We start from the raw sequence: 22,265 nt of genomic DNA, 5'->3' as shown, positions 1-22,265 counted from the left end.
CATCCATTTCTCAGCAGGCGCTGTCGAGGCGGGGAGCGCAGGGGCTGGGCCTCCTGGACCAGGGCGCCCCCTGGCCGCGGGTGACGGAACTGCTGGCAGTGAGTCTGGTGAACTTGGCAGGGGGAGGTTGTAGCTGTGAGGAATGGGGGGTGCAGAGGCCACATCAACTCCCTTCCTCCCCTGGGCTCCAGGGAGGGAGAAGAGCTCTCATGTTTTGGAAAACATCGTATCCTCTGGCTGAGTACCCAGCAGCTGGCCACCACGGTCTGCCCAGTTCTTTCTCTGCTGTGGAAGAGGGTGGGACCCAGCCCCTGGCCTTACCCCAGGTGTTACTGGTACCATCTGGGGGCTACCGACAACTGGGGCAGACTGGCTTTCAGAAAGGGGCCACATCCAGAAGTGTCACACATGCTGGGGTGTGGAGGACGCCTCTGCACCCCAACCTCTACATTGCCCTGGACCAGGGTCCACCTGCCCACCTGTCTCCCTTTAACTCGTAGGTCCTCTGGGCCTGGTCCCTGACTTCCATGCTATCCCTGCTGGGGACCGGGGGGGGACAATGACAGTAATGTTCAGGCATGGTTTTGTGCACAGCCCTGGTCTCTGTGACAGGGATAGCCGTGTGCAGGGGCAGAAGAGGAGCATACCCATGTGGCTTTGGGTCTTGTGTTTTTTGGCTCTTAGCCTGCAACTCTGGAATGAGTTAACCTGCAACTCTTAAGTTGCATCTAGGTCAGCTCTCCTCCCTGGTTTGAGCAGACGTGGACAGTAGGAGATGGCTCTCCCACCAGGGGCTGACACAGCCCAGAGCCCCGATTGTGCCAGCATGCTCCCACGTGTGTGTGTGTGCATGCACGCGCGCATGTGTATGGGTGACGTGTGTCTTCAGCTCTGGTCTGTGGATGTCACCCAAGAAGTGTCAATAGGAAAGGGTCAGAGGCCTCCTGCAGGCACCTGACACAGGCACTGGGAATCAGGGTGGGGACCCCTGGCCCTCCAGAGGTGTTGTGCCCTCAGGGGTTTGACTCTCATGTCGTCCTCTCCACAGTCAAAGGTCGACCTGTGAACATATCCTCACAACCAATTGTTCCAGGCCTGTGTGGGCCCTCAAAACCTGGCCACTGTCCCAGACACACACACACACACACACACACACACGCTGCTGGGCACACTGCTGGGTCAGAGGCTTTCACTTTCACTTTCACTCACTCTATTGTGTGCCTGGAGCTGTCATGAAGTCACCCTTGTATTCTGTGACTGAAGAAACGGGAGTCACAAAGCTGAGAAACCCTCCTGGGCCTTTCAGGGCAATCGGCAGAGGCAGGATTTGAACATGGGTCTCTCCGTGTCTCCAAACCCCTCCCTGGTCACCACACTGGGGAATGGGCACTCCCTTAGTCCTCGAGGAAAGTTCGGGGTGAAAGCTCTGGGGCATTTGGCCTTTGGGGGTTTAGAGAGGCCGACGACAGGACCAGGCAGAGACCTCCAGCCACCCCTTCCCTCTGCTCAGGGTCTTGGGCTTTTCTGTTCTGAGGACACACCTGGCCTCCTCACGCGGGGGCTGAGTGGTTTACTGCACACTAACCATGGGTTCTTTGTTACTTTGTCACCCAGGCGGCAGGTGGGACAGAGGAGAGGAGGTCCCAGGAGAGAGGGGGCTGCTGTGGGGCTGCCAGGAGGTGGTAGGTGGAGACAAGGCCTAGTTTCCGGACTCCCACCCCAGCCGCTGCTTTACCACATTGCACCGTTCATTGTGACCCTGCTCGCTCAATGCCCACCGCTGGACACAGCAGCGAATGAAAGGGAAACCGCGAGTGGGTGGCTTCAAGGACAGGAGTTTGGGGGATGGGAGGCCCAGGGGCTGGAAGGGGTCCAGAGATCACCAGTGGCCCTGGGTCCCCACCCAGCAGGCTTCTGTGAAGGATGTCTCCCTCACTGACGAGTCAGGCTGAGCTCCAGCCTGTTCTCTTTCCCACTGAAGGCCACGGCCACCTAGTGTACTTTAAATCCAGTTTAGACCATTTTGATAAATAAAATCCAGGTAAAATGTGATTCAGTTTCCCTTGTCAAGCTGCACTTGGTTGGAGGCCTCAGTGACCTGGCCCAGCTATTTGAGAGGTGGAGGGGGCTTCTAGTTCCCGTGTGTGGAGTATGTCCTCTGCTGCAGCTTCTACCCCACCCATCCCCCCTCCCCACTCCCTCATCCCCACTACTGCTCCGAGAGCAGGGTTGACACAGGCTGGCCTTGGCCGGACTTGAAGACAGGCATCCTTTCCTGGCTGGTGGTAAAGATGTCACTTGCCCTGCGGCGCTCACAGTATGTCTGGGAGGCCACCTGAGGAGGAAGTGAAGAAGGTGGCTCCCAGTCCCTGTGCAGTGGAGGCCAGGCCACCAGCCAGAGCTGTTTAGAAGCTTCCTGCGGGACTGGTGTGTACCTGGAGGGGAGGAGAGGGCAGGACGCAGCTGTCCAGGGCCCACGGAGAGCCGCCTCCTGCAGGTTCAAAACGTGCCCTGCCCTCCAAACCTGTGTTATTTTCTTTCCAACTTTACTGAAGTATTGGCAAATAAAAATTGTGTATATTTAAGGTGTACAACGTGACGTTTTGATACACGTGTACATTGTGAAACAAATACCATAATCAAGCTAATTGACATGCCCATCACCTCAGAGTTACCACTTTTTTTGTGTGGTGAAAGCACTTAAGATTTACTCTTGTAGCAAACTGCAAGCATAGAATATACAGTAAAACCTTGGATTGCAAGTAACTTGTTCTGTGAGTGTTCTGCAAGATGAGGAAACATTTCTAATCAATTTTAACTTCATAAGCAAGCGATGTCTTGCAATACGAGTAGTATGTGATGCCGAATGTCACATGATCACAACTGAGCCAATGGTTCTATTCTCGCTCTCTCTCTCTGCTGGATTTTGGGTAATCATTTCCCATGTCTGGATGCTTGATCTCAGGCTGCGGTGATTGGCAGAAATCAGTGATCCTTCAAAACGTTGCAAGGTGCCCACAATTGGCACTAGTGTATTTTTTTGTCACTTCAAAGCCTCTATGGACAGTCCTTTGCTTTTCCAGACAAGAGTAAGCTTAGGAATGCTTTGCTTCATTCTAGGTCATTGGATACGTTCCTTGTTAAAGTTGCATGAACAGAAAAACATTCCATTGAGCCAATAGATAGCAGTGATAATTCTGTTATTGATGGTAAAAATCGTTCTATATAATAACCCTCCTCTTATCTCCCTCACACCAGCCTGGAAGGTTTTTTAAAGGTGAGTGCAAGTTAATTTGTTTATTTCTTTATATTTTATATTTTCTTTATTATTTTGTATTTTATTCCAGTATTGCAATCATTTTTATATGAATATTTTTGGGTTGTAGAATGACACATCTGAGTTTCCATTATTTCTTATGGGAAAATTCACTTTGATATACAAGTGCTTTGGATTACAAGCATGTTTCCGGAACGCATTATGCTTGCAAACCAAGGTTTTACTGTATTGCTATTAACTACAGTTACAATGTTGTACACTAGGTCTCCAGAACTTATTACTGAAAGTTTGTACCATGTGACCAACATCTCCCCTTTTCCCGTGTGCCCCAACTCCTGGTAATTACCATTCCACTCTGTTACTGACTTTGACTTTTCCAGATTCCACATGCGATACCATGCGGTATTTGTCTTTCAGCTTCTGGCTTATGTCACCCTTGCCTAATGTCCTCCAGGTTCATCCACAGTGTTGCAAATGCCAGGATTTCCTTCTTCTTAAAGACTAATATTCCGTTGTATATATGCATACACACCACGTTTTGTTTATCCATTCATCTGCTGATAGACACTTAGGTTGTTTCCATCTAGGCTACTGTGAATAATGCCACAATCAACATGCAATAGCACGCATGGGGAGATCTCCATACTGTTTTCCATTATAGCTGTAACAATTGAAATGTCCAGAAGCGTACAAGGTTCCCTCTTCTCACATTCTCACCAATATTTTTTATTTTTTGACTTTTTTATAATGACCAGCCTAACGGATGTGAGGTGATATCTCATTATTATTTTGATTTGTATTTCCTCATGATTAATAACATTGAGCATCTTTTCATATACCTGTTGGTCATTTGTATGTCTTCTTTACAAAAATGTCTGTTCAGGTTTTTTGCCCATTTTTAAATCAAGTCGTTTGGTTTGTTTTTGTTATTATCATTATTATTATTATTGTTGTTATTATTTTGCTATTGAGCTTTACAATTTCCTTAGATATATTTTGGATATTAACATGTTGTTGGATATATGGACTGCAAATATTTTCTTCCATTCCGTAGATTGCCTTTTCACTTTGTTATTGCTTCTTTTCCTGTGAAGAAATTTTTACTTTGATGTAGTCTCACTTGTTTGTGTTTGCTTTTGTTGCCTGTGCCTTTGATGTCAAATCCAAGAAATCATTGCCAAGACCAATGTCAAGGAGATTTTTCCTTATGTTTTCTTCTAGAAGTTTTATTGTTTCAGGTCTAACATTGAAGTCTAAATCCATTTTGACTTGATTTTTGTGTAAGGTGTAAGACAAGGGTCTAATTTCATTCTTTGTGTGTGGATATTCAATTTTCCCAACATCAATTATTGAAGAGAGATGATGCTTTCCCCATTCTGTTTTATACTTGGTGCCTTTTTTGAAGACCAGTTGGCCATATATGGATGGGTTTATTTCTGGGCTTTTGATTGTATCCCATTGGCCCATCTGTCTGTTTTCATGCCAGTACCATACTGTTTCAATTATTATAGTTTTGTAATATAGTTTGATATCAGGAGGTCTGATATCAGGAAGATGTCTCCAGCTTTGTTCTTCTTGCTCAAGATTGCTTTGGCTATTTGGGATTTTTTTGTGGTTCCATACAAATTTAGGATTGTTTTTTCTATTTCTTTGAAAAATTCCATTTGAATTTTGATAAGGATTACATTGATTACATAGATCACTTCATATAGTATTTACAATATTAATTTTTCTATCTATGAACACAGTGTATCTTTCCATTTATTCATATCTTCAATTTCTTTCACCTATGTTTATAGTTTTCAGTGTACAGAAGATATTTCCCCTCTTTGCTTAAATTTACTCCTAGGTATTTTATTTTTTTAAATGCTATTGCAAATAATATTGTTTTCTTAATTCCTTTTTTTGGAGAGTTCATTTTTAGTGTATAGGAACACAACTGATATTTGCATGCTGATTTTGTATCCTAAAATTTTACTGAATTTGATGTTAGCTGTGGGATTGTCATATATGATCTTTATTATGTTGTGGTACATTCTTTACATATCTAATTTGTTGAGAATATATTTTTTTAATCATGAAACAATGTTCAATTTTGTCAAATGCATCTATTGAGATGATCATGTGAATTTGTCCTTCATATGTCCATTGGACATATGCAATATGCAATATGTCCATTGCATATGTTGATACATCCTTACATCCCAGGGATAAATCCCATTCAGTGTGGTGTATGGTCACTTTAATGTGTTTTTAAATTTGGTTGTTGTATTTTGTTGGGGATTTTTGCATCTATGTTTATCAGAGATAGTGATCTGTAATTTTGTTTTCTTGTAGTGTCCTTGTCTGACTTTGGTATAGGGTCATGCTGGCTTCATAAAATGAGTTTGGAAGTGCTCTCTTCTGAATGTTTTGGAAGAATTTGATAAGGATTGATATTAATTCTTCTTTACATGTTTGGTAGAATTCACTAGTGAGGCCATCTTGTCATGGTCTTTTCTTTGTTGGGATATTTTTGATTACTGATTGAATCTCTACCCGTATTTATCTGTTTAGATTTTCTATTTCTTCATGATTCAATCTTGGTAGATTGTATGTTTCTAGGAAATTATCCATTTCTTCTAGGTTATTCTATTTGTTGGGGTACAATTGTTCATAGTAGGCTCTCATGGCCCTTTGTATTTCTGTGGTATCAGTTGTAATCTGTATCCCCTTTGTTTCTAAGTTTATGTGTTTGAGTATTTTGTTTCTTAGTCTAGCTAATCACTTGCAAATTTTGTTTGTTTTTTCAAAAAGCGAGCTCACTTTCACTGATGTTTTCTACTGTTTTTCTAGTCTCTGTTTCATTTATTTCTGTTCTGATCTTTGTTATTTCCTTCCTTATGCTAACTTTATTTTTTAGTTTATTCTCTTTCTAGTTCCTTGAGGTATAAAGTTACATTGTTTACTTAAAATCTTTTCTTTCCTTCTTACTGCAGGCATTATCTTTGTAAACTTCCCCCTTAGATTTGCTTTTGCTGCCTCCCATAAGTTTTGGTATGTAGTGTTTCCATTTTTGTTTGTTTCAAGATAGTCTTTGATTTCTCTTTCAATTTTTTTTTTTTATCCAATGGTTGTTTAAGTGTGTGTTGCTTAATTTCCACATATTTGTGATTTCTCCAGTTTTTTTTCCTCTTATTAATGTTAGTTTCTTACCATTGTGGTCAGAAGAGATGCTGATATGATTTCAATCTTTTTAAATTTGTTATGACTTGTTTTGTGACCTAACGTATGATCTATCTTGGAGAATGTTGAGAAGAATGTGAATTCTGTTGCTGTTGGATGAAATGTTCTGCATATGTCTGTTAGGTCCATTTAGTCTCAACTGTAGTTCAAGTTCAATGTTTCCTTAATGTCTTCTGTCTGGGTGATCTATCCATTGTTGAAAATGGGATAATGAAATCCCCTACTATTATTGTATAGTTATCCATTTCTCCTTTCAAAATGTTAATATTTACTATATATATTTACTATATATATTTTGTGCTCTGATATTGCATGCATATATTTTTACAATTATTATATTCTCTTAATGATTTGACCCCTTACATAATGACTTTTTTTTTTGCTATAGTTTTCACTTAAAGTCTATTTTGTGTGATATAAGTTTACCTGTCTGTACTCTCATTGGGTTTCCAGTTGCATGGAATACCATTTTCTATCCCTTCACTTTCAGCCTATGTGTGTCCTTAAAGTTGAAGGAAGTCTCTTGTAGATAGCTATAATTGGGTCTTGTTTTTTATCCATTCAGCCATTCATTGTCCTTTGGTTGGAGAAATTAATCTACTTATTAAAGTAATTATTGAAAAGGACTTACTTTTGCCATTTCCTTAATTGTTTTCTGCCTATTTTGTAGTTTCTTTGTTCTTGTCTTCTTGACTTCTGTTGTTATTTGATGATTTACTATATAGTAGTGTACTTTCATTCCTTTTTCTATTGTGTATCTACATTTTTGCTTTGTGGTTACCATGAGGCTTACATAAAACATCTTATAATAATCTGTTTCAAGCTGATAAGAACTTAACTTGGATAAAACTGCCTTCAGTGGGCCATGATGCAGACTGTGGCTTCTGGTGGGGGTCTCTGTTCTGCAGTCCTCCGGGTGGGAAAGGGAGGTCCCAGAGCTGCACAGTCAGTGGGATGGTGCCAGGGAATCCCTGGCCTCCCCAAATGCAGCTAAGTTCCACTCCTTGAAGGTTCATTTGCAGAATCACACAGATATGCACAGATCTCCTGTGCTGATGTTTCTTTTCATCACTCAGACCTCTTCTGCATCCTCTGTAGATAGAGGGAGGTGGGGAGTTTGTCCTGGAGAGGGGTGGGTGTGACTTTGGGGGAAAGGTGGGAATAGGATGCCATCTTCTTCTGGATCTTTCTGGCACCTAAGTCAGAGAGATGGGAATATTCCAGAATTTTAAGCCCCCAAACCTGAAGTATTTTCTGTCTCCCTCTGCTTGCAGTTAACTCAGATCTGTGAGCATTTTGTGGGTGCAAGGCTGGGGATTGGGCTGTGGGCATCCTACAGGCTCATTTGTTACTGCCTGTACACTGTCTGATATCTGATTAATGAGGCCTGTGGATCTATCAAATACAAAACAATCAACCGATCTCTAAATGTTATACTCCTTATATTCCTAATGTGTAACACCTGAGTTTTGACCTATTTCTCCAATTAAATACTGATTTAAAGTTTTATTGAATCCCACTATAAACATTCAACTAAAAATCAGAGTCTGAAATAGTAGATGACCTTCAGTGCTTTAAATACCATAAAATGCTACATCTGTTACCCAACTGAGTACTTTAAAACTGACCCAAATTCTACTGCCTTAGGTTCACATCTTCCTTGTTTCACATGAGCCTCCTTCTTACTTATAGCCATAGTTCCTCCAAGTGTTTGTGAGCCTTCCTAGGCTGTAATGACAGGGGAGAGGATGGTCATGACTGGGGGGCAGGGAGGGCGTCCTGGCCCTGGGGTTGGACTGGGCTGGGCCTGGGCTGGGGGCTATCACATACCCTCTCTCTCCTGATCCTGATGGGGTGAGAATTGTCATTGCCATCTCACAAAGAAGAAACCAGGGTCACAGGGGTGGGGTAGCTTGCCCTGAGTGGAAGGTTTAAACTTGCAGGACATCAGAGCTGGTTTTTGGGTGAGCAGGCTGTAACCCTGGACCTCTTTGTAATTGTGTTAAGAACTAGACCGTGTCCAGCCCTCATGGTGCAGAAGGAAGCTCTCAGGGCAGGTCTGGCCACAGAATGTTCCAATCCATCATTGCTCAGGTGCATCTGCCTGAACTGGAACAGAAACTTGAGAGCTTCACTTGCTTACCTTCAGGGATCTGGTTGTGCTAGTGGGAAAGGTACCTGAACATCCAGGAATATGGCACTGGGCTGCTGGTAGAGGAGAACTGGGAAATATTTAAACAAGGAAGTGCTTTCCTGGTCTGTGAGGTAATGAGGAGACTAGAGGTCAGCTTCCAGGGCTGGCATGGAGGGCTGCCTCCCCATCACTGTCCCAAGGCCTTCCCAGCCTCCCCAGAGGGCCCTGCCGTCATGCTCTGTTGAGGACCAGGGAGGCAGAGGCAGGGCCGAAGGGGCTCCCACTGAGTCAGACCTTTGGGGGTGCTTCCCTGAAGCTCTACTCAGCCATTTCCACCCCATCCCTGGCTGAGCTCAGTCCCCGGCCCAACCCCCCCCCCCCCCCCCCCCCCACGTAAGGGAGGCTGGGAACTGATGTGCCAACAAAAGAAGGGTCTGTTACCAAGCAGTTTCTACCAGTGGTTCTTCAAGGGCTATTTCAATGAATGGCCCACCCCTCCCCTATTTCCTTCAGGACTGCCCCATTCTGCCCAGGATGGGAAAAACCATTAGGCACTTAGGGAGGCAGAGGGTTTGAGGCCCCAGGCCCCGACACTCCAGGAGATGTGGCTCCTTCCTGGACAGCAGCCTGCTGGCATCTGGAGGGGTTTCACACTGCTGTTTTTCTGTAACCTTGGTGGGGGTTCTGTGTCATCGTGCTTGCTCTGGGGTTCAGCAGATGCTTCCTGCAAGAGGAACATCAGGGAAAGCAGGACCCACTCCCATTGCTCGAGGTGCTGTGCAGGGGCATGGGGTCTTGTGCATTCCCAGGTAGGGTCACTACAGAGACTCCAAGTAATCAGTGGCAGTGACTAGCCGGTGATCGTCAGCAAGGCTGCTGCCTTCTCGGGGTGCCTGGGTGGCTCAGTCAGTTAAGCGTCCGACTTCGGCTCAGGTCATGATCTTGCGTTCGTGGGTTTGTGCCCCATGTCAGGCTCTGAGCTGTCAGCACAGATTCTGTGTCTCCCTCTCTCTCTGCCTCTCCCCCACTTGTGCTCTGTCTCTCAAAAATAAATAAATGTTAAAAAAACAAAAAAAGGCTGCTGCCTTCCCTAGTGCAGGGTGGTGGGTGGGAGGAAGCTGGGCGCTATCTGCTGTGGGAGGGGTCTTGACCCTGCAGCTGGGCTGTCCATGTTCACAATACCAGGGCAAGGGCGGACCAGAGTCAGAGCGCACTGGCTTCTGTCAACTGTCCCCAGCCCCTCCCACCTGTCCTCCCACTGTGGACATCCACCTCTGCCTGGGACTCTCTGCCTATGTCCCAAAGGTGGCTGGGGTGGGCTCTGCTTGAGTCATGCCATGAGGTCAGACGGATGTGACAGATTGGCCCTGCCCCCTGGGACCTGATACCCTCCGTGGGGGTCAAGTGCCCTCATGGAGGAGAGCGGGCAGAGGGGGACTTCCCTTTACCTGCGGACAGCAAGGCTGAGGTGTGTCCTTCCTGGGGTCCAGGAGCGAAGTCCCTCCCAGCCTGGCTTACCATCATGAAGAGACTTCTATACAATTCCAACAGTGCAGTGAGGAAAGAATAAAGGGAAAGCTAAGGACCTACCACTCTGTGCCCCCTCAATTCTCCTCCCCAGAGGTAACCAAGGTCTACCAGACTCTTGGGCATCCTGTGGGATAGTTTCCCCATGTGTGCCCGTGTAGCTAGACAACATTTTCTGCTCAAATAGTAACTCTATACACACTGCACTGTGAGTTGCTTTTTAGAAACACAATGCATTTATTATACCCTGGAGAACATGTTGGACCAGCATGGTTAGCACCGCCTCCTTCTCTAACCGGCTGCAGAGTATGGCATTGTGGGAGGTTCAGGCGGTCACCCATTTGGGGCCATTATAGGCGATGCTGCAATGACACCCTTGTTCTGTATCTTTGGGCACTTGCATGGAAATTTCAGGATCAAATGCTTAAAAAGGACTGTTGGGGCAGGGGAAGGACGGGACCCGGTTTCAAAGGGTATGCGCACTTGAAATTTTGATGGATATGGCCAAAATGCCCCCTTAGGGGTGGCCCCCCTGTAAATATGCCCCCTTTAGGCCATTTTCCACTCAGCAATGTGATTTTTAAAGATAGTTAGGTCGTCTAACATCCCTGCTTAAAACCGCCAGTGGTGTTGATGGAGATCCATGGCCTAGAAAGTCAGGCCTAGCGGGCCCACCCTTAGCTCCCCCTTCTTCCAAATGCTCCACCAGCTCTTCATCTTTCTTCCAGCACAGCAGCTCATTCTGGCCACAGGGCCTTTGCATGCGTGGATCTTCTGACCTGGTGCCCTCAGGTCTCCACAGGGATGCCAACATGAGGGTAGTAAATGACATTTTGTTGCTGTCCTCCTATTTCCTGACTGTTGGGTGATGTCGGGTGCTATTTATATCTTCTACCTTTTTTCCTTTTTGTGTTTTCTCTTTCCTATTGCTAGGTATGAACTCTTTGTTTATAAGACAAAATAGCTATTTGTCTCTCATTTGCCACTAATATATTTTCCCAGTTGACTGTCTTTTGACTTTGTGGTAGTTTTTCCCATTTAAGGTTTCTACTTTTTATGTAGTGAACTTCATTACGCATTTCCTGCACGGTGTCTAACTTTTGTAAAGAGGTGCCCTGAGCTGGTTCCGTGAGGCCGTTGGCTGATCACCTGGCCTCTCCTCACAGCAGCCTGGGCCTCGGGCTGGGAGGAGGCCAGATTAGAAAGGCAGGTTAGGACTGAATCGTGGGGGCCCTGAGTGTCGGCCTCTAGCAGTCTGGCTGCAGGTTATAGGGCACAGGATTCGGGCAGGGGAAGGACAGGACCCTGTTTGCACTTGGGGGGCAACTGGGCAGCTGTGGCGTGCTGGAATGAGAAGGAAAGGAGAGGAAAGCAGTGACCACCAAGGCCCAGTTCAGGGACAGGGCGGGACAATGCTGATGATGTGGGCAGGAGGCGTAGCCAAACAGCCCCTGTAGGACTCAGTGCCCAGGCCAGCAAAATGAAGTGGGGAGACTAAGCGTGGCTGTTTCTGCCCACGGAATCTGCTGTGGGACTCCTTGCACGGGGGCAGCCGTGGGCAAGGGGTGGTTTTCCTTTCCACCCCTGCAGGGAGCAGGCCTGGGTGGGACAGACCCGTGCTGCTATGACACGCGCTCTAAGACAGAGAGAGGCTGTGACATCGTTCTCAAGAGGGTCTGTTTATTTTCAGATAAAAGGAACCACATTTGCCTGCATACCCCAGCAAATCTTAAGCTTGGTTTTCATAACTTAATTTTAGAAAAAGATTAACAACTTGAACTGGAGTATGACCTCACGGTCATCCTGCCATCCCGGGTGAAGCAGCCTCAAACGGTTACTCTGGGTAACCACGCGGTACGTGTGCGTGTGCGTGTGTGTGCGTGTGTGTGCATCATTTGTAAAAATTCTTGCCGTCACACCCATACACCCCCCCATTAACAATTTCACTTTTTCTACTCTGCTGTACACGTGTGTAGTAAATGTTTAGCAAATACATCATTTGGTAGAAGCCCCATACAATGTGACTTCACAACTGAGGCCCAACCACTGAGCTATTACTTAATTTGTTAAAGTGATAAGCAAGATTATTATGTGCAAACAAACAGGGTTTGCGTTCCAGCTGCGTCCAAGTGTATTTTACAAAGCTATAAACACACGGCCCTTTCTCAAGTCCTGCTGATTGAGTTTCCCTTGCCTTTTGTCGGCAGAAGAAGAATGTAAAGGCTGAGGCGGTGCTCTGGGCGCTGGACTAGCTCTGGGCTTTCTGGCTGTGTCACTTGAAGGAACTCATTCATTCCCCCAAGGGTTTCTCACACAGAGACTTTCCTGAGCGGGAGATACCTGATCTCCGCTTGCCCAAGTGGGGCCCCAGGCCCCGGGGACCCAGAGGCTTGTGAAATGTCCTGAGAGCCTGGAGGCCACTGGGGGGAAGGGGCAAGGGTCATCGCCCTCCTCCCACCCTGCCCCGAACTGCTCCCCCAACTGAGAGCCTCTAGTGTAATTCTGTCCCAGCCATGGGGAGGAAAACGGGCAGGCCTGCTCTGTAAAGGCCCAGCCCACACCCCTGCTTTGTGTGACCCAGCACAGAGCAGGATCCCCCTCCCCTGCTCTTTGGAAGTGGATGCAGGAGGCAGGGAGAGTTTCTCCCACCCATCTTCTCTCCGCAGTGGGAGAATGGAGGTAGGCAGCTAACTCCGCCCTGGAGAACCGGAGAACCCCAAAACCACCGCCAGGGTGGTAACTTCTCAGCATTTCTAGCAGCAAGTTGTTCACGGGAGAACCCAGTCCATCTTCTGGGTCCTCGGGAGGCTGCAGGCTGCAGGCAGAGGGGTCAGGGTGTGGGCCCGGGGCGGCCACTCTGCACAACTGTCATTCCATAGGAATTACCTTCTCTTCCGCATGCAAGCCTCCAGCCGGCCCAGCTCTTCGTAGGAGTGGTAGAAAACATCAAACTCCCTGGTGCCCCAGCCCCTCCAGACAGCCAGGCACCATTCCATGTTTTCGTTCTCAAAGCCACACACAACTGTGTCCTTTGCCACCACGGCCGCATCCACAAGCGCCCTACAGAGAGAGGGGGGTCTGAGAAAACCTGCAGGGGTCCCCACCTAGTCGGGGCCAGGACCCCCAGCCTGCACCTTCTTGGGAGCCTGGCTAAGCGGGTGCATCTGTCCATCCCGGCCTAGCAGCTGCGATGTTCTCTGATGCCCTGCTTCCCTGGGTGGTCCAGCCTGCGGGCAGAGACTTCCTACCATCTGAAGAAGAGCCTAGCATGGCAGTGCACATTGATGGGGACTGTCTGTAAGGGACTCAGGAAGGCCACAGATGCAACGAGAGCAGGTAGCCTCTATAACTGGACCCAGACTCCCAAGTGTTGGAAAACACCAACTTTGACTCCTGCTTGTGAATGGCCCATGATGGATTTGAAGCACTGACTCCCTTCCCTTGCCGTCTGCTCAGGCATGGCTCTTCTCCTGTGCAAAGTGCCCAGCTTAGGGAAACGGGGCGGTATACCGGGCAGAAGACATGTGCCAACATGTCCTAACTACATACACTAGTTTTTTGAGGCTGTGGATTGTTTTGCTGATCTGTGCGCGCACCGGTTTTCCTTCTGGGCCTCTGCCGGGCCGTGCAGCCCACGTCTGAGCCCTCACTGCCTTGCCCTGTGGCCAGCACGCAAACTGGCATGCACAGGGCCTCTGGCCTCCTAGGGGCCTTGCACACTGCAGGCACTCACTAGCTATTTGCCGACAGGATCAATGTCTCAGATGCATTGCAGAAAGCTGGGGGGCAGGGTTCAGGCTATGGCCCCCCTGTCAGCTGGCTGCCTGGGCTGCTTTCTCCCTACAGTGAACACGCCTGGCTCCTAGTAAACCTGTCTTTGGGGGCTGAATAAGAAAAACGACACTAGGGAAAAATTCAGGAACACAAATCATGGGCAGTCTGAGGTTAGCAGGCCTGGGCTCTACAGACCCGCCTGCTCCCCCAGAAGCCCCGCTTGCCATCTGGTAACTACTGTGGCCCACAAACTCAGCCGGGACTCAGCGAAAACACCCAGATCTTGTTTCTGGAATCACTGGCACAGCAGGGGTCAATGGATCTGGTGACTCTCTGAGAACGCTCAGTGTGTTCAGGCAAGGGAGGGGACCTGCCATAGATGTTTCCCCTCCCATTGTCGTCCCATTCTGGGGAAAATGGGTCAAATGGTGTTTGTCCATAAGTGAGATTTATAGCATGGGGCTCAGTAGACAAAGTGAGGTATGGACACTGCTGGCTGCAGGGGACTCTGAGGATACCAGCTGCTGCCAGCCTCCCATGCCCACAGCCATGCTGTCCTGCCCCAGAATGACCCTCACAGTGGGGTATGACCTGCCTCCTGGTCGGACGCCACCCAACAGGTATGGAGCTATGGATGAGCCTGGGCTTGGGCATGGTGGAGGGTGGTGGGTGCTAGGTCTGTGGCTCCAGTAGGTGCTATATGGGCAGGTGGAGCACCCAGGAAGGGCCCTCCCACTTGGCAGGGAGGACAGTGAATCACCTGGCTCCCTGTTTCCATTTCAGCTGAACTCTGGCCCTGGAGACACACCCTAGTCAGGAGACCTGGTCCACAGGTGCACGGGGTATGCCAGAAACAGACAGCCATGACCACTGGCTGATGCCTGGTTCAGCTGGTATTTGCTGAGCTCCTAGGTGCTGCCTAGAGGACCCCATTTTGTTCCTTCTCCGCCTTATGGCCACACCGGTAGATGTGGCATTTATTTGCGGAGGCCAGAAGGGCAAGAGGCTGTTGTGCGGGGATGTGGTGGAGGGGCCTAGATTCCCCACATCACACCTCGGGTCCTAAAGGAGGTGCCCTCAGTCTTACCCACGCGGAGTCAGCTCGCGGGCTTTTAAGACGGCGATGACACGGCCCCGCTGGCCTCCGGCGTCCTTCTCCAGGCCGATGACGATAACATCGCCGCCGCGCCTGCGAAACCAAAACCGAGAAGGGGAAGCGTTTTGTCCAGGGCTGTGCTCTCCAGGGGAAACGGAGCCGGCCACAAACGCGCAGTCTCAGCGAATGGATCGAGTTACCGGGAGGGCACTGAAGCCGGCCCCAGAAGGCCTTTCCCAGCGGGAAACCCAATCGCAGCTGACCACGGCTCTGCCTTGTGCTGCCGGCAGCTTCCCTGCGGGCAGGTGAGCGTCAGTGCAGCCCTTCTCAGGTTTGCTAAAGAGATCCCTCCAGGCCCCAGCACAGAGGGGGTGGCCCCTGATGGCCCCTGATGCCACAGCATCTGAAAGCTCCCTCAGGCAGCACAGGAATGTGCTCCACTCCCGGGAAACGTACCTGGGGACCCAGATGACGTCTTTCACGGCTAGGATCCTCACGGCCTGCAGGTGCTGGCTGAAAGCCTCCCCGTCCACGGGGGTCAGGTCGTGCTCAGACCTGTCGGAGCCCGCAGTGGGCTCGTGCAGCCTGTCGGAGTCCTCGTAGTTGGCGGCGAAAGGCACGCTGGCAGAGCTTGCCGGGGAGCAGGGCAGGCTTGAGGACGACCGGGGGGCCCGGTGGGGGGAGGATGAGGAGGAGGACGTGGAGCAGTAGTCAGTCAGCGAGTCCTGGTGGGTCAGGATCTGCGTGCCCAGCTCCTCGCTGTACATGATGCTCACGTCCGCGATGGAGTCCCCCTTGGGCTCTTTGGGGCTGGCTGTGTGGCCGCCGCAGGGCTCTGGACCCAACGGGCACACAGGAAACATGTCTCTGAGCGGGCTGGGGTCCCCACAGAAGTACCGGGCGCACAGCTGGTAGGTAGCTGCGTGGTACATCACCAAGGAGTTGGCCCTGTCGTCCAGGCACCAGACGACCTCCTCCCCCCTGCACTCGGAGCTGCCCACGACCGAGGTGACCACCGAAGGGGCCGAGTAGGGCTCCAGCCTCCTGCTGATCTCCAGGGCCACACAGTCGATGACCAGCAGGCCGGGCCCATTGCTGTACCAGACCTCGGAGCCGCTGTTGACCACCTCCATGGCCTTCACAGGGTAGGGGTTCTGCCGTGTGTCTTCATCTGGGATGCTAAACTTGGACCTGTTGGCTGTGTGTGAGCACAGGTAGGAGCAGCTGTCGTCCGGGGCACCCCGCACCACGGGAAACACTGCCACAAGCCCGTCGGCCAGGCCTGCCAACACCAGGTAGGAATTCTGCAAGGAAAAGACAGCACCGCTCATTGGTTGCACGCATTCCAGGGGAGGAAACAGCACGGGCGCAAGACTCATCTCGGCATACACCCTGTGCACCCCAGAGGAGCAAGGCTCCTAAAGAGGCAGGGGCTGCCAGTGGGACCTTCTGGACGTGATCCCAAGGGAGGTAACCCAGGCCCAGCTGAGCCAGCCTGCCCGTCTGGCAGTGAGCAGGAGAGGAATGTGTCTGGGGAGAACGAGGCCCATGGCGCCCAGGGGAGGAGTGCATGTGGCCTGAACCACGTGGCCCGCCTTGGCTCAGGCTGGGTTCTTGCAGTGTGAGCAGAAGCAGTCTGCCTTCTCCTTCAGGCCACAGGAGCGTATTTCAAAAGCAGGATGTGGCTCCCCCCCTGCCGGTGAACTCTGCTGGTTAACGACGGGACAGTAGCTGTGGGCAGAGTGTGGGGCTGCTTGCCATCTCCTGCCCGCCAGCCCCACTGGGCAGGCTCTGCGTGCCCACCCCCCACCCTCTTGCCCTGGGTGCTGGCCTGCCACAGGAAGGGCCACGTCTCATCTGCTTCTCTGGCTCCACCCGATCTTCTGCACCCGTAGACAATACGAGCCTGCCGACCTTATTTATTCTTGAAGAAATTGCTTCCAACTCAACCCTCTTGTGGAGGCGCTTCTTGGATACTGCCTACACTTCCCAATTAGCACACCTACCCTGAAATGCCTAGCTGGCAGTGCTAGGGTCCGTGGGTTGCTCTCTGCCCCTGCAGTGAAGCATGTGATCTTCTACGGCACCAGAGATCACTGGGCAAAGTTGCAAGGACAGCGCTAAATGCTGGGACCCACCCCAGGCATCCCAGGAGCATCCCTGTGGAGCCGGGGACAGAGGGTGGCTTTGACGCCTGGATGCCCAACTTGGGCTGGGGTGGCACAGGAGAGGTTCGGGGCACAGAGCCGAAGCCACAACAGAGTGGGGATCCAGGCCTGTATCAGCAAGGGTGAGTGGCAGAAAGCCCCCTTTCTGGGACCTGAGCACCCTGGGAACCTGGGAGGCGGGGCTGTCCAAGGTAACAAGGGAACCAGCTCGAGCTCAACAGTGAGGTCAACAAGCCCTAGGAACATTTATCAAAATCCATCTTCAGAATTTTAGGGAAGAAAACAGCCAAAGCAAACAAGAGCAATGTCTCTATCCGATCCCGGCCCTGGGCCCCAGTTGGGGCGGCGAGCCCCACGGCCCGGCTGGGTGTGAACGTGCGCGTGCAAGAATGCAGGGGCCGCCGTCGCGGCCACAGGGCGGCCTGGCCTCGGAGGGGCAGGCCCCTGACAGGGAGGCTCCGCACAGAGCCGGCTTTATTCCCTCTGGTGGCGCGGGCGGTGGTGCCCTGGCTCGGGGGCTCTGGCCAGCAGTGGCCTTAAATAGCGCTTTGTGTCATGTTCTCCTGTGCTCTGGGGCGGACCGGGTCCCGCACTGCCCAGCCTCACCCGTGGGGCCACAGTCGTAAATGACTCGAGGGTGGATTTCAGACTTTTTTTTTTTTTTTTAAAGAAATAAACTGTAGTAGGATGAAGAACGTATATATTTCACCACTGCCAGGAAGTAATAATAATGCTCACATTTACCCAAGTGCTTGCGCCCAGAGCTTGGGGCACGTTATGCCCAGGGAACCCTCTCTGACTGCTTCTTATCCTCGATTTGCAGATGGGAAAACTGAAATTGGATGGTGACAGCCAGCATGTTTTAAACAAACACCACCAATAAAGACACTGATAATGATTCCTTGAGCGTCTACCATGAGCAGAGAGGACGACCAGAGTGGCCTGAGAGCACCACTGGGGCCCTGGGGCCGGGGCAGGCCAGCTGCTCAGAGCAGGGTCGGGGGTTTTTGATCTTGAGAACTGAACAGGAGGTAGTCCTGCAGGGGTATGTGGGGTGGGACTGTTGCTAACAGGCAGGGTCTCCTCAGAGTGCAGTGCTGGATGCGGTGGGGAGCAGGGGGCCGGCAGGGGGAGGCTTGCCGGCCCTGCAGAAGGGCAGGGTCCCACTGGAGGAGCAGGAGAGCCCGACCCCCGGGCTGTGGAGATTACCACGTGGGCTTCCATTTCAGAGAGGTGGGGGCTAGAAGGTCAAGGACATGGACAAAGAGGGACCCAAGTCTCAGGCTGACAGTGGGCACCACAAGTGGGGGGAACCGACTGTTCCCCAGGGGTGGGGGCAGGGGGACCGGCGCCTGTTGAGTGGCTCTGGCCCTGACAGGTGGGGAAGTAACACCCCACGCCACTATCAGAAGGGGAAGGGCACACGTCTAAGTGCTCTTTTACTCTGGGACCATGGCATTTGCAGGCGTAATGCAAGCTTCCACTCAGCCCTCTGCTTTGCTTTGCTGGTTACATAGGTTCTTGAAAAGGCACTAATCATGGTCTGTCTTTCTAAGGCTGACTGTGACCTGCCCTGGGTTTGCTGGTCCAAGAGGGCCCGGCTTTGCTCCCACTCCTCATACTGTTCCCCCCAAGCTGGGTGGGCAGAGGGAGTCCCACACCAATGGAAGAGGAAGTGAGAATCAGACACCCGGGCAACCACCTTTCCCCTTACCTCACCTTTTTAATAACAGGCACTGCCAATAAGCAGGTGACGACAGCCGGGGTGTCCAAAGCCCGTTGGGGTGTGTTTAAGGGGCACATGCCCTTGAGGCTATAGATGTAGATCTTTTGGTCCTGCAGAGGCAGAGGAGCCAACGTGAGACTCAGGCTGGAACATGGCGGCCATTTCCTACCAGGTGCGTTCTGCCTTGGGAATCCCTTTGTGCTTTAAAAAGTAACACGTATTGAGGCTATCTGGTTGTCTGTTTTCATATTCCCATTCTTGGCAGAAATGTTGAAAACTACAGAAGAGTTTAAAGAAGAAATGTAAAATCGCCCATAACCCATTATTTGGAGAAAATTGCCATGGGGACGTGGGGCCCAAACTCCGTTTCCTCTGGGTATCTGTGTGTTTGTGTCCGCATTCCCGGCAAATGTGGGACCACACGACTGTGCTGGTTTCCCTCACTGATCTCGCGACAATACCCAGCAGGCGGGAGGAGGCCCTGCCCGGCCTGGCCGGTGAGGGAAGTGTGTCCGAGCGCCTCTGTGCTGCCCGTCGCTCAGGGATGCTGTAGCCTGGCTAACCTGCTGTCAGAAGCTCAGGATGTTTCCAGGTTTTCATGACTAGGTGTTTCTTTGGGGTGAACATTCAATAGTACAGACACGTCTGCCTGCTCTTCTCTGCATACCTGGGACGGCTGCACCCATCCCCCACTGCCCCGCCCGGCCCCATACCACCAGGAGCTTCACAGCATTTGTTTGGGGCATCCCTCTCTGCATTTCTCAGAAGACAGCTTCTCGGGCTTTCCGCTGACTTCTTTGACAGGAAGGCAAAAAGCCTTCAGAGCTGAGTGGATTTGCTGTGTAGATCCGGCTGTGTTATAAGAAACCTGGTCACTTCACTAACCTAATGGGGTTCTCCTGCTGCGATCCTGCCCCTGATACTTATCTCGGCTGAGTCTCAGTCACCAGGCAGGGACAAGGCAGGTTGTTGGCCTTGGTGAGACGCTTCTGCTTCCCAGGGCTGCTGCCACTGTGCCGGGGGCCTCACACGTGCAGGTGGGGTTCATGTGATATTCAGACTTACCTGGGCATCCTGTATTTTTATTTGCTAAATCTGGCTTCACACGGACTGCACCCTGTGCTGCCCACCTCGATGGCCCACCCTGCATGGTGGCAGTTACCTCAGTGGCCGTCCACAGAGAGTTCTGGACCTTGAGCTGGCAGCTTAGTGTCATTCCCGCACAGCTCATCCGCTGCACCTCCATGAGGCCCTTCTCCGTGTTCACCACCGTGTAGTTCCTGCAATGGGCAACCACAGTGTGGTCAGCTCATGGTGGCCAGGGGCCACCTCCCTTATGTCGGCTCTTGGCCTGAAGCAGCCTTGGGGGAGGACATCGGCTACAGGCCTTGAACCCAGAGTTGAATTTTGCCATGTTCTGAGAGACTCCAGAACTGTTCATGGCATTGGGTGCAAGGGGGTTCTGGCCCCACTGGTAGTGCTCGAACATCCGGGCAACGAAAGGGCCTTCCCTTTGGGAAGAGAGACACTCTTCTGTGACATTGGAGGGTTCAACGAGCTGCCCCCAATGTGAAGAAGGGGCACAGGGGGCTGTACCTCCACCGAAGCCATTCACTGCCCTCCCACTGGCCTTATCTGCTGCACCCGAGCAGCAGGGGAACTTCTCAATATCACAGTAGACAAAGTCAAGACTAAAGATAGATGGGTGAATTTCATAGTAGGCTGGGGGGCCTCAAAACACCCCTTCCAACCTAGGTGCTCTGAGAACTAATAAGCTGTCATTTATGAGGGCAGCTGTGTGCTCACCAGGTCTGGCCACCCGCTAGCATTTCTGTCTCCCCACTGTCCTCAGTGGCATCCCAGTGTGCTCACTATCTGAGGCAGAGACTGAAGTTCTTTACCCAGGTCACACACATCTTTTGTCCACACTTCCCTTGGTCTTTATGTGTCTGTCTGTTGACTGACTTCCTTCCCCTCTTTCTCTTTTTTCTCCGGCAGGTTATGTGCTGAGGATTCCGGGGGTGGGGGTGTCCTATGAGGTCCTCACATCCTGGGGTGCCATCTGTCTCAGCCCCCTGCCCCCAATCTCGAGTCTCGGTCAGATTCTATTTGATTTTTTCAGGTACGAACATTTGCTCATTGGGGTTGTGGATTTCTATTGGGAATGTCTGGTTCTCCTTTTGTGATCATTAATGATCATTGTCTACATGCATTATTTCAATAGAGATCACAAAAGGCGGACATTCTGTTTCTGGCATTTCTTCCTCATTTATTAGCTTCATTTATTCTCAAAAGAGAAACTTCCTCCTTTTATCTCTTTTGTTACCCTGGGGTACACATAGGAAAGACAGGATACAACCTTGACTCCTCTGTATGTGCCGAGTTTCAAAATAATGTGTTGGTTCTCTAGGAGCCTCCAATGGTGATCAATGAGGGGTTTTTGTTTATTGGCTTGTTTTTCCTAAACAGCATTAGAAACTCATGAATGTAAACAATTTGATGTACCTCAGTCCACTGCAGTTCCTCTTACTAATGGCTGGCCGGCTGCCCTATCTTTGGCCAGTGGGAACCTCTTTGGGTTGGCTCCTAAATCCCTTTAATCTACCCTCATAAGTGTCTGATGGCATCCTTGATTCTACTGTGTCAGATGTTTCTGGCTGTCTTCCTGTCCCAGACCTGGAGTCAGCCACTTCTCAGATAAGCTTTGCTTCCTCATGGTATTTAGAGACCATCATGTGGGTCCCAGAGCTCATCATTGGTAACTGGTCATCATCTCTAGGCCTTTTCAATGGGCAGGATGAGGAAACATGAGTTCATTTTTCTTAAAGATATAATATATCATGAGCCTAAAAATTTAAATTCAGAACTGCAGCTTTTTTATTTAACCTCTCTTTCATATTTTGCATGCCAAAGAGCCCAATGTGCAACGCGTGACACCATTGTAATTACCCACTTTGCCCTGCAATTACAAGCAAAGCCTTAAAATAGCAATAACAACACTGCTACCAATGATGTAAAAACTGAAAACATATATCTTTACATATATAAATAGAAATTAATAAACACACACACACATATATGTATTTTTTTAGGCCATGTTTCCTTAGACTGTGTCTTAGGTCAGAGCACTCAGTCCCAGTGCCATAAAACCTGATGTGAAGCTCACCTAGGCTGACCTAAGGAAAATGGCAAATTTCTTTCCCTTTATCTCATTGTGTCTCAAGCTTCACTTTGTCTAAGCCTTATCATATTTTAGCACCTATAAATGTCTGCCACAAGGCTTACTAGAAGACTCCTCATGCCATGAAATGCTCTTGTGGCTCTGAAGATGTCACACT

At 50.2% G+C, this 22,265-nt stretch overlaps 1 protein-coding gene across 4 annotated transcripts in view; it reads right to left on the bottom strand.

The window, feature by feature from the left end:
- Nucleotides 1–11,826: 11,826 nt before the first annotated feature.
- LRRK1 (leucine rich repeat kinase 1) overlaps nucleotides 11,827–22,265 on the bottom strand; it is a 132,374-nt gene continuing 121,935 nt past the window's right edge. For all 4 annotated transcript variants that reach the window (XM_047862162.1, XM_047862163.1, XM_047862165.1 and 1 more), the window contains exons 30-34: nucleotides 20,090–20,207; nucleotides 18,921–19,037; nucleotides 15,490–16,337; nucleotides 15,025–15,126; nucleotides 11,827–13,223 (exon numbers count right to left, since the gene is read on the bottom strand). In XM_047862162.1, coding sequence (XP_047718118.1) covers nucleotides 13,046–13,223; nucleotides 15,025–15,126; nucleotides 15,490–16,337; nucleotides 18,921–19,037; nucleotides 20,090–20,207 — 1,363 coding nt within the window. In that variant the 3' untranslated portion in view covers nucleotides 11,827–13,045. The remainder of the gene's footprint in view (nucleotides 13,224–15,024; nucleotides 15,127–15,489; nucleotides 16,338–18,920; nucleotides 19,038–20,089; nucleotides 20,208–22,265) is intronic.

Source organism: Prionailurus viverrinus, chromosome B3, assembly GCF_022837055.1.
Source record: "Prionailurus viverrinus isolate Anna chromosome B3, UM_Priviv_1.0, whole genome shotgun sequence".
Taxonomy (NCBI): Eukaryota; Metazoa; Chordata; class Mammalia; order Carnivora; family Felidae; genus Prionailurus; species Prionailurus viverrinus.
Note: the sequence above shows the minus strand (reverse complement) of the source record. Positions and strands in the feature narration are given on the sequence as shown.